This window comes from Perna viridis, chromosome 7 (assembly GCF_037379345.1).
Source record: "Perna viridis isolate PV_CMFRI_1.1 ecotype Kerala chromosome 7, ASM3737934v1, whole genome shotgun sequence".
NCBI lineage: Eukaryota > Metazoa > Mollusca > Bivalvia > Mytilida > Mytilidae > Perna > Perna viridis.
In genome coordinates this window covers 48083649-48096354 of record NC_142451.1, presented here as the reverse complement: position 1 = coordinate 48096354, position 12706 = coordinate 48083649, and the positions used below count along the sequence as shown (strand labels likewise).

Here is a 12706-nt window from a genome sequence, read left to right as displayed (position 1 = left end):
TTTTCATTCTGGTCAAAATCTACCGTGTCAGATATTGCATTGAAATCTAAATTCAAAGGTGCATTAGCTTGAATGGTTTTTCCATATTTGCCCCACCTGTTCACGTTATAAACGAAGCAAAACAAAAACCAAAAAAAAAAAAAGAACATTAAGTGTCATGTCTTACTTACGCTTTTACATTTCAGGTGAAATATCCTCACAGAATATGGATCTTAAGCTGATGATTTTGATTTTAAGAAGAATTATTGATAAAAATAAAACGACAGAAGACTCTGAAAAGAACAGTCATGTTTTGGAGCATTTGAAACGAATTGATTCTGTTAGAAGTAGAATGACACAGAGTAGTAGTGGCACCATTGCAAAAACAGAATTTTTGAAAATGCACAATATTCTTTACATGGTAAAAATATCCATTTCTAATTTCATAAAAAAGGATTAACTGTCATACAAAGGTTCTTTGGTATCAATGCCCAAACACGGATGTTTTAATAATGTTCCTATTTGAATACAATTTCTCTTCATTTTCAAAAATTAAATGTTGTTTAGTTTTGATGTAAAAAGTTATTGCTTTTCCCGTACGAAGTTTACTTCTTTTCGTCATAAAATTCTCAGCAACTCTTCAATTGAGTGTTGTGAAAATTAAAATGCCGCGTTATCTTTATCTTGATTAGTTGACTCTTGATTAAGCGTTTTGATTTGGTCGCATATGAACTTTGTGTGTGCCGGAAAGGATTTCTAGTGTTTTGTTTTTTTTAATTAGGCGAAACAATCGAAGGTACCATTCATACGTCTTTATCTTAGTGGGTTTAGGAATGTGATATATTTTCTGCTTTGTCATTTTTTTTAACAGCCTCCTGTTTATCAGAAGAATTTTGAGTCTAATTTTTTGAGTTTTGTAAACTTTTGCAAATCTCAGCATAACTTGATATGAGGTTCAAAGCTTTATTTTGGTATTACCGTGTGCAAGCTTCATTTTGATGGATTGTATTGTATATAGGCTCTCTCACACATTAACTTTTAACGATTTTGCTGCATATTTGGGAGGGTTTCGCTCATTGTCAGTGACATTATTGGGGTGTTATTTGTGTTTAGTTTTGATGGGAAATCTTTGAAATTCTATTTGGAACACCAGTATAATTCAGTTTATTTTGTTTGTCATCGTGGCTAAATGCTTATTTTCATTTCTGTTTATTGTTTCGTTGCATAAAAGGAAGTCGAGGCACACGATTCATATAAACACATTTTTTCTAGTTTATGTCTATGCACAATGTGAATCAATTGCTTAATCCTATATCTTACATATATTTCTGATCGTTAATTAATTGATAAATTTAACATTTTGAATGGTGCCAGTTCAATAATATGTTGGTTTTGTTTGTGATTATTAATTACGTAGCTTAAAAACCAAAAGGGGTAAAAAATAAACATTTTTTCTCAATTCAATTTTAAGTATACGTTTTTATCTTATTGAAAATTTAAAGTTCGTTCACTATTTTTATTATGGTCAGACATTTAATTATAATTCAAATTCAGAGGTATATCAAATTTGAATGTTGTTTTCAGTTTGTCCCAAGTGTTAACAATTCAACATTTGCGGTCATATTAAGATGCGTCCTACAACACATGTAATTTATATATACTTATGAATTACGCGATGTTCTCAAGCGATCGAAAAATTCACAAAATTTGATCAGTCCAATAATTCATCGTATTTTAGCTCACCTGACCATAGGCCATGTCCTGAGTTATTGCCATCACTAGGCGTCCGTCGTCGTCTTCGTCGTTGTCGTCCGTCGTCGTGGTCGAACCATTATTGGTATGAATGTTCCTTAAGGTGTTGTGCAAAGAACTGATGTGGAGATTTTGATCCATGGAAAAACATGAACGCCGTTACTAAAAATAGAATGTAGAGGTCAGACAGAAGATTTTTTGCATATATCTCCAAAACCGTTAGGTTTAGCCAAATTTTGACATCGGTTAAAGTGTTCAGCATAATGAGATCTATGTCTGGTCAAATTTGTGTTTTGATCTGTAATGCCATGTTGGAGTTACTGCATTTTTCGTCGTTTTTTTTCCCTGTTTTTAATGTTATTTCTTTAAAAGATCTCTTCTCTGAAATTACTTGACCAATCATCATTATTTTCTATTGTAGGCAGTGAATGGATTAGAAGGAAATCATTACAATCACTATTTTGAAATCACTAGAGACATAAAAAACGTGTTCGGTAAGATAATTTTTGCTTAAGCATTCATTAAATCAAATTAAATTTTATACTAGGTGTGTTGCTTCAGTTAAGGGAAGATTTATTCAGCAAATTTTTTTTAATGTAACACTTATCAGCATATGGTATTCAACTGATTTTGATTGACCAATAGAAAATAAAGGAATTAAAACTGCAAAACATAACCGATCAAATCAAATTTTATTTTTCACATAAGTATATCATATGGCTGTACCGAAATTTACAATATTCATCTAATTGATATGTTCATACTGACAAATGTGAATCGGGGGAAATATGATCAGAATGGTGCTATTGCTACTGAAAGATCAAGTTAAAAGTTCACCATTAAAGGAAAATGGCCGAATAAAGCGCTTAATCTTTAATCTGTCTAGGGACATTTACCTACAAAATACAAACTGATATCTACAAGATTTTCTGGTGAAATGGGAACGTTCATTGATTTTTTTTAATTTGTTAGATTGATGAAAAAGTCAATACTCCTGTATTGACGGTGTTCAGACATATGGGTTTCAAAATGTTAGATGTTTATTAGGTTAGCCAACTTTACAATGTGTTGCTTAAAGTGGTTCCTGAAACCCCCCAAAAAGTTTCTTTCTTTTTTTCTTTTTTTTTTTTTGTTTCTTCAAAATGAATTAGCCTTACACATTGCTGTTGTAAGCACCACTGATATATAGTTCTAACAAGATACACTTCTCCTTCTTTTCTCTACAACTTCACTTATTTGAGTACACCAATACTATAACTGGTTTAGAATATAATCATCTCATTATTAATAAGCGAGAATAGTAATCTTCTAGAACGATAGAATTAAAATGTATATGTTCATTATTAAAAAGTAAAACAGTTTTAAGGATAGATTTATATATACAGTGACGAAAAGGTAAAATAAATGACGCATTCTGTCTGCTGGACATCACACATATCACAATAAAAACTAGTTGCAAATAAGCCAGTGCAAGCCGATACATAAAAAAACAGCATAAGTTCAATCTATCTTCTGTCAACGAAACTTAGTCTCGAAATACTTTCTTTATTATCATATAACTGTTCTTGTTATTTTTTTTTTATTTTAATTTCAGATAAATCATGCCACCAGAAGACCTAGACGAAATAATTTTTAGGAATTATCTATTTTTAAACTATTGAATTAAGTGGACCTTACAATGATTGTTATATCTAAATATGATTTCAGAGAAATGCATTTCTCATGTTTTATCTTTTGAATTATCTATGATATGATTACAATATAAATGATGCAAAAAAGTTAAAAATATATTCACATTGTTTATTTAAAATCAGACCAATTCAGCATAAAACTTTTTATGACTATTTTCAAAGAGAAAATTCCATAATAAAAACGGGCTATAGACCCAGCTATCTGAAATCACACGTCTATTACAAAGGTCATTGCATTAGCCTTCTTTCATCGTGTAGGTGGCTAGTTTTCCATTTTTGTTTTGTAGCAATTTTCTGTGCATAGATTCGTTTTACCTATTTGTTTTAGCTTACTACCTGATATACCTATTTAATCCGACTCTTTATCGTATATCACTATTACACATTTTTGTGGTATTCAATTCGTCGATATTTATGCTTGTTTATATGCAGATTAGATGTGTTATTTTCGAATTTTCTTTGGATGGATACAGTTTTATGTTTTATGTTTATATATTTTCAATATGAAAATAATACATCATTGCAGTATTTAATTATATTTCATGTATTTACTTCTGTATATGCCCTTAATGTTAATTTTATTTTTAAAATTATAGAATCTTTCTTCATGAATAGCAACGCATTTTGCTCTGTATCAAATGATGATATACAGCTGTTCATTCTCAAAGATTTCCCCGAATTCTATGAATCCTTGTACTTATTCAACGAGGTCATCAGTAAAAAAATTAGAAAGTGTTCCCAAAGTTGTACCATCGACAGTCGTCCGTAGCTATTTTGTGTCGGGACATACATATCAAAAGGCACCATAACACAAAATGATGGCGGGATTGATTTTGGTAGACTTTTTTTAACTTAAGTAATGAAAAGTAAGAATCAAGCGTTTTCATGATGCCCGGACAACAACCACTTTAAACGTGTACAACAAGGTGTCATACAACAACAGAAATTCTAGTATTGTTTTTTTTTTAAGTTACGAATTGAGCTGGTTTAGTATTGCCTTAAAGACTAGCACACTGGTTGATATGTAAATATTGGAGGTTAAGGTCATAGTTGTTTTCAGGTACTCAAACATAAGCTTTGGTCCATAAGATCACAGTGATTTGAAGTAGTAATAGTATTATCTTAGTAGGACACATTGGTATAATGTAGGGCAAAAAAAACCCATAGAAAACAAAAACAAACCTTACTTTTGGGGGATATTTCAACATAGTATTGATCTTTCCACTATATCTAAAATTACTTTCTATCAAGAAGGTCCAGTTACTTTTAAAGTAATCAATTAAATTACATTTAAATTTCCATACATTGACAAAAGAATCGCGAACAATGGAACATTTCAAATACGTCAAAATCCAAATATATGGCCAGAATGTGAAAACAAGAAACGAAAAAAACAATCAACTTACAAAGTGTAGCGAACCATATGAATGATAGCATACAAAAACCAAAGAAAACAATGCGTTGCACGCAAAAACACCAACGCAATAGGAACTTCCACAAAAATCCAGGAGTGATAGCAAGTGCTCCGGGGGAGTAAATGTGTCCTGCTCCGACAGAGGCGGCTTATATTGCAAGTAATGACTGATTGAGTTTAATTGATGATTATGATGGTAAACTAATCACAATGACATATATTACAATGAATGTTGTCTTTCATAAATCAATATGGGCTTTTAAAAGTTTTTACAAACTTTTTCAGTAAAATATTCTTTGTATTTTATTCCTAATTTTTTATATGCAATTGATTTCACGTAATTGCATATCTGTTAATTGAATATTTTTTTGGATAAATAATATTTGTATAACCTTAGGCCGAAAATTAAAATTCCTCTAAATTGCATTTTTTTTTATCAAAATCAGCACAAAAATGTACTTAAATTGTTAAAACAACAATATACACTTTATGAAATCCTGAAAATCCTAAAAATGAATCTGATGTAAATACAGTTAAACTTTGTTAACATTGAGTATTTTACTTTAAAAATAATTTCTGTTTATTATGCGATTGACAGAAATCTACTGTATTATAAAATTGATGAAGAAAAAACTTTTATACAGACCATTTCTATATATAATTCTTAAATAATTGTTGAAAGACACAATTGGAGATTTATTTCCTTCGTAATCAAAATGTAATTAAAAAAAGTAATCATAATTTGGTAAAGTATTTGATTAAATCAAATTACTTGTAATCATATTTTGGGATGATTCATTACAATGATTGAATAAAAAAATGTAATCGTTTACAACTGATTTTATAGTTACAATTACCCAATCTCCTATTTTTTTTATATTACGGAACTGATCTTGAAAATAAGCTGTCATACACTACTGACCGGCGGGATAAATATGGCAGTTGTGAAATATCTTACTGGTGTCTTCTTTTTGTAAAATCATAATCCTTAAAGTATCCTTAATAATTATTTATTTCAGAAATTTGTTCGGAGACACTCTTTTCGCTTTTAGGCATCTTTGAAATAATGATGAATTATTAGCAGTTTTGCTGATGTAGTTTCATTAGGCTGTTAAAGAGTAATCAAGGGAACCAAGGTTATAGCGGTAATCAAAAGAATGTAATCCAGGGACAAAGACCAGACATGGAAAACAGACATACACAACAAAGAACATAAAGTAACTAAAATCATACATACAAAGTAACAAAAGCAAATGAGCAACCCGGACTCCACCAAAAACCGGGAGCATGGACCAGGTTCACCGGTAGGGTAAGCGTCCTCTGCTTTTCTAGAAACACCCGCCGAGTTGCCCATAAAAAAGTCAAGTTCGGGGTAGACAAACGAGGAAATGTAAACTATGACCCGTTGAATAAATCAGTTTTCATGGTGCTGATGGATACATCATAACGATCCACGAGTTAATGATGACCATAAAACTTCTGTAGTGATGACTTCAATCTTGTAACAACATAACCCTGTTAAAACTATGCATAGCCTGAAGGGTTATGGTATACGGCAAAACACCTAATATTCATAGTTACAAAAATTATCACTATAACACTTGCTTCTAAATATACAGGATAAGAGTCACACTGTTCGTACTATATATATATTTAGAAAGGTCTGAAAAATTCCCAGCGATTTTAGAACTGTCAGATTTGCGATGCAAATTTTTGGTCGTTCCCTCCGTGGGACTCGACCTCGAACCGCTGTGTCATCTATGGCAACACCGCCTGCACAGCGGTAGTACAGTATATAATATATATAGTGTACTACAGTTTGAATGGATAAAAATGGCGTTTATAAAAACCACACAAGTGGCAGACATAACTATCACAAAACAAGATGTGCAGCAAGTTTGCGTAGTTTAACAAGTATAATATTCCCTTTTTTTATACCATCAGTTATGTACTTCCTAAAACGAAGGCCATTGAAATCTCTGTATATCTGGAAGTGATCAAAACTTTTGATACGATTCTCATTTGTGTAATACAAAAAGTCAGGTAGCCAAGATTCTAGCAATAATCAAAAGAACGCAACCAAAACACAAAGACCAGACAAAGATAACAGACACACACAACAAAGATAATATAACAACCAAAATAATATGTACAATGAAACCAAACAAAGAAGTTAATGGGCAACTCGTACTTCATATTATTTCTGATATAGCTGTCTTTTTTTCTATTTTTAGCTGAATAGCTATGATTCCGATTGTACAGATTAGTTGAATATAAACGTTTTCAGTTGATTCATATACAATGATGAACATTTTGCCTAATAGATAGCGCAATTTATTTTCACAAAAGAACTATAAATTTTATGGGAAAAGAAAATAATAGTCACATGTGCACTTGTGGGAAAATCGTATGTCCTTATACCATCAATTCACATTGTTTGAGATAAGTAATCTTTTCCGCTATATTTTCAATATTCATACTGTCGCCCTGTTCATTCGACTTTTTATTTCCTCCTACATTGATCAGGGCAATCATTAATTTTCCATCTAAATCATTATGGCAGTTGACTTATCTCGACAGGAAAACAAAACATGTGAAGCCAGAAATGACAGGTAGGCTGAATAAAAAAAATCATTTTTGTGTGCACTTGTGTTTATCGTTTCAGTTGCATAAATTGGCCTCTTTCGTAATAATGACGTGGCTTTCCATTCAATTCGTTCTTTAGACGTGGTGCCATAGCTGAAGATTTTCGCTAAGCGTCTGAAACAGAGCTTCATTCAAGGGAGACTAAGATAAAATCAGTAATATATCTGTAGCAGATTTTTTTCTTATAAATTAAGGAGATACACAAATACGCGGTACTTGGCAAAGATGCCTTATGTTTTAAAAAAAATTCCAAATAATCTTCTTACATTTACTGAAAATGTTGAAAAAATGTTGGAACTTTTAATCAACAATATGCTTTTCAAATGTGCCTTCAATGATGGATTGGGGGGTTTCATACATCTCATCTACCTCAAAGAACATGAGATGAACAATGCTACAGACACAATGACGTCAGCCTCATATCTTTACCTACTCTAAGTGGCCGATTTAAAATGGAAACTAGCGATTGAAGTATACAACAATCGCCATAAATTCTTGTTTTGTATTGTAAATTTTCCTTTCATCCTATCAGCACCCGCGTATGGAGTTTTCATCTCACTACTAATACTTTATGCCAGAGCTTGCTTAAACAACTTCTTACTATCGAGTTCTGGAATAGGGTTATTTTTTGTTACAAGATTAAAGTAATCACTTTTTTATAGTCACTATGAACTCGTGGTGTATCCATTAGCACCATGGAAACCAGTTTGTTCACAGCGTCTTAGTTTTCATTTCATTATTCTCCTACCCATGAGGTGGAAATTTATAAGTAAAAGGTTGTTTTTGTTTCTATGCGAGTGTTATTTTCGTTATTTCATGTTCATTTTTTGCATGTGCCCATTATATTTTGTCTGATTGTTGTCCCAGGATTGTTTTCTTGTTAATCCTTCTTTCCTAGATTTCCCTTTCTATGCGATTAAGATAGTTAGAGCACCTTCAAAATATACTTAAAGGATAAATATACTTTAAGAGATGTTTCCCGTTTTATTTTAGAGGTATTGTTGTTCCTGTATGCTGTTCTGACTTCGAGGAAAGGAATAACGGTTGTTATCGTAAGATACAGCGCGAGAAGCGCTGCAGTATTCATAAATTATATTCGCTAGATATTTTATGTCTTAAGTAGCAGTATGTATAAATAAAAAAATCAGACAGGAGGTGATTTATGCATGTCAGTAAACCACCGAGTTCAGTGTTATTTGTAATTTAGAACCAGTTACATACTACATAACCACTCTTAGTTTTTGTGATGTTGTACTTCTGTGATAAAAAATACAATTGGAAACAGTGGATAACCAAAATATAATCACTCATGACAAGAACGTATTTATTTGCCGCGCGCAATAAGCTCCGTACAATCGTTAAATCTAGGCGCTCTTCGGCACTCGTCACCAGAGAGTCGTGCGTAATAATTTCTACTATCGGCGGTAGTTCATCTCTACATTTATCAAACTATGCATTTTCGATGAACCAGTATTCAATAGAGTTCAAAGATTAATCTTTACATAATCATGTTTATTACATTTGTCCCACCTAAATGCTAAAAAGAATGTAATATGGGTATAGTGAAGCTACTTATAAACATTTCCCCAATACCGTAAACAAAAAATGGTAACTATATTTGTCAGTTGTATATACAGATGTATATTATAAGTATGGAGACAAATATATATGGCATTTAAAGACTATTGCATTCGACGCTTTACGAAATTGAAAAAAAAGATCAATTCCTAGCTTAGAATAACATGGCTTTCATTCTTTCAGATTTTAAAATATTTTTTATTGAAATATTTGTTTTACAAATTAAAGCGAAAAGTATAAATAAACAATGGTCGAAAATAGAAATAAAATTTTAGTGAAATGAAATATCATTTATATTCTTGTCCAAGGTGATATATATAGTAAAAGTAAGGGTTTTGATGTATATATCGTTAAAAAGGGGCATGTAAATTTGAACATTGGGAAAGGGTTCAAATCATTGTTCTGAAGTTGTATGTTTGCCGAACAGTTGGTGATGATCTTTTCAAAACGTTTTTTCTTTGGTGCTAATCTATCCACTTGGCCCGCCATAACAATTGCACTATCACCGATGTCATTATAAAGGTTTCCTAGAACTTTTAAGGTTGTTTCCCTGGATATACAACAGGATTTGGAGAGAAATGTCAACCGTGCGCTTCGGATACATATGGACAAAACTGTGCAGAAGACTGCAATTGTTCTCCCACACAAACGTAAGAAAAGTATCAAAAAGTAGAATATGTCAATTGCATGAAATTACCAAACACGTTAAATAAAGAATATACTAGTATTCATTTACTGAAATGAGGACTGTTGTTTTTTTTTTAATATCATAGACAAGATAATTTCAAACCTTTTCCTACCAAATCAACAACATTGCCACCAAATAGCGCTGAGATTTTTTTGTTTGTTTGTTTTTCCTGTTTGTTGAATTTTTATTCTTTCAAATGTTGATCCAAATAACCCCATTATCTTTACACATAGATGTAATCACATTTATGGATGCACGGAAGCGACTACACTTAAAGAATTGGAAAGTTCCCAAGCCAAAGTGATTTTTTCTACAAGTAAGGAATAATTAAGAAGTCCATTTCTTGTTATTATATAAAGTCTACTTTCTAATCTTTTGTAAGGCACCGCCCATTTTTATCCTGAGGGAGGACCTGGGATTTGATGTTAGATAAAAAATTTTCCGCACATGGGCAAATTTTTTACATATATTTCAGCCCCAACTGCTATCACTATTTTTACTTGAAAATCAGCTTTGTAATACAGAATCATTATTTTCATTTACTTTGAATGAGTATGAACATTTGGATTTTTTTTTCAGAAAGACTCCCCTCGCTAATAAAAAGGGCGGTGCCGAAAGTTTATTAATTAATCAATTGATTATAGCAACACTGAACTGCATTATACATAAACTCATATACGTTCTGTATATTGGTGAAAATATTATTGTCTTGAAATGTTTTACAGACCAGCCAATCTTTACTGATGTTATAACGACGCGTAGGACTGATACTGTGCAACATGCAGGTACTCATATCTTAATTTGTAAACAACACTATATCGTGGCCTTCCTCACCAAGTTCTATGCATTTTCCTCTTTTAAACGAAGTTACAAATGACCATAAGTTTAACAAAATTCCCTGCGAGAACTGTAGTTAAGTTATCGTAGTTTTGTGCATATAGGGATAAAGTATCTTCATGAAATGTTGCCGTAATCATAATTTGTTGCTGCTATCAATTGGTATGAAATACCCTTCGTCATTAGTCGACTTTCTTTTTGAAAAGTCATTGACACTAAAACGAAGAGAAATCCTTAGATAACAAAAAAAACGGGAAGATACCCACACATATACACAAAGGGGAATAAAAAGACACAACAAGAGAACTTAAAAGTAAATAAAACGAACTGCGTGGAGACCTTTGAACCAAGGGTTGAACACCGGAATAGTGAGCATTTTTGCTCCTTGTGGGACAGCGGTGTGCTGCTCGTAAAAGTCAAATTAAGATTAAGAACATCTGTGACATAAGAAAGATTTGCCATATTTGGGAGCAGACACTACACATCGTTCAATCAGGTCCTGATGACAACCGTACCGTACAAACCGGGCAACATATCCTCGTCTCAGTCTATCTTTCGCGGAAGTCGCTGAGCCAATTATAGGAAATAGTTTCAAAGATATAAATTTCAAGAAAAGCGAAAAAATGTATTTGACAGTAGGAAAATCAAAGCCGTTGCGTAATTATTCAGAGTTAAGTTGAAATTGAACCACTTTGTTCGTCTAAAAAATGTGAATATGATTTTTTTTTTATTCTTAAACAGAGCTTAAGTTGGATAGAAACATAATCATCTATTACACATTAACTGTAACAGTATTTGTTCTCATTTGTTGTGTGGGAATACTTTTCTTCAAGTACCGAAATGCAGTAAAGAAAAGAAAAGCCATAATGCAAGAGCGCAGTATTAATCATACGAATCAATCGGACAGACGATCCGCCATCGATGATCAAGACTATGATGTCGTTGACGAAAGAGCTATGGTGGATATAATAGTACCAGCTGGGACAAGAAATGAATACATGGAAGTTGTCAGTGGTTCAAATAGTATTGCCAGTAGTAAAAGCAATTACTCCAATTTATCGGGATATCTTCGACCTGCTGTTCATGCCCAGGAGCACATAGGTACATTTCCATACAAGGAAAGCAAAGATACATCAATGGGAAATTTAAAAACTGAAGTAATGACCTCTCTCAGTTCGTACGAATGCCTTGCCAATCGCTTTAGAAATGATGGAAACACTTATAATGCATTATCACCAGTGGTCCACAATGATCCGCAAAAAAACCAATATGCAAAATTATACAAAATCATAAGGTCTCGTTCATGTGAATTCATTACTCACCCTACTAAAAATAAAAAAACGTGTATAGCGTTAAAAACTGTTACACGTTCAATGTCTCTAGATTTGTTTCCAAGAAATGATTTATAAAATAAACTTATTCATTTTCATTTGATTCTTTTATATTGCCTACAGAATAAAACTTGTTACATTTTTGTTAACTTTCTTTCAAAGATAGAAATAATGTAAGAGGTAGGAAATGTGGTATAAAGTGATGTAACGTGATGTTACAATAACACAGTTTACCAAAACAAACACACAGGAACTGCAGAAAAAAATAGCAACCACTAACAATCTATACGGAACTATATACCTGGAACCACATGCATTAGTACGATAAGAGTCCTCAGTTTTTTTTGTTTTTTGTTTTTTGTTTTTATTTGTTTTCTTTTTTTTTGGAAAACATCCAACCAGTTGCTCAAAGAGGGTAAAATGCAGAATAAAAGAATGGGAAATTACAACAAATATATTATCATGGTGGAGATGGTCATATCATGATCAAAATAACACAATATTCTCAACCACAATAATCTTTGTCGTGTGGCAACATAACCTTTAGCATGGTTCAAAAATCTTGTAACTAAGCAGTCTTAACTGCTACCCTGACGCAAAAATTTATGTGAATCAACTAGAAATCGTTTTTTTTTTCTTAAATGTTTGATGAGTAAAAGGTAACTTCGAGCAAGAAGTGATAAACTAGGTGAATATGATATAAAATTACATGTCATAAAATTATAGAAAGTTTCATAATCAAAAGCTTCAAATGCCGTGACAGGGTGTTGTTTTATTGTTGATGGGCAAG

The 12706-nt window shown here is 32.1% G+C and overlaps 2 protein-coding genes across 5 annotated transcripts in view; both read left to right on the top strand.

Moving 5' to 3' along the window:
* The window catches only part of LOC148613055 (uncharacterized), a 54233-nt gene extending 50199 nt beyond the window's left edge, over window positions 1-4034 (top strand). For all 3 annotated transcript variants that reach the window (XM_088595060.1, XM_088595062.1, XM_088595061.1), the window contains exons 16-18: window positions 186-400; window positions 2153-2225; window positions 3326-4034. In XM_088595060.1, the coding sequence (XP_088451186.1) occupies window positions 186-400; window positions 2153-2225; window positions 3326-3351 (314 nt within the window). In that variant the 3' untranslated portion in view covers window positions 3352-4034. The remainder of the gene's footprint in view (window positions 1-185; window positions 401-2152; window positions 2226-3325) is intronic.
* A 3271-nt stretch (window positions 4035-7305) lies between these two features.
* On the top strand, window positions 7306-12014 carry LOC148613054 (uncharacterized). 2 transcript variants are annotated; one of them, XM_088595058.1, is made up of 6 exons: window positions 7306-7448; window positions 8476-8534; window positions 9602-9710; window positions 9982-10064; window positions 10474-10533; window positions 11327-12014. In XM_088595058.1, the coding sequence occupies exons 1-6, from the start codon at window positions 7393-7395 to the stop codon at window positions 11992-11994; spliced, it is 1035 nt and encodes a 344-aa protein (XP_088451184.1). In that variant the 5' UTR covers window positions 7306-7392; the 3' UTR covers window positions 11995-12014. The 2 variants fall into 2 exon arrangements, with proteins under 2 accessions (XP_088451184.1, XP_088451185.1); XM_088595059.1 differs by lacking the exon at window positions 8476-8534 and having other exon boundaries at window positions 7369-7448.
* The last annotated feature ends 692 nt before the right edge of the window (window positions 12015-12706 follow it).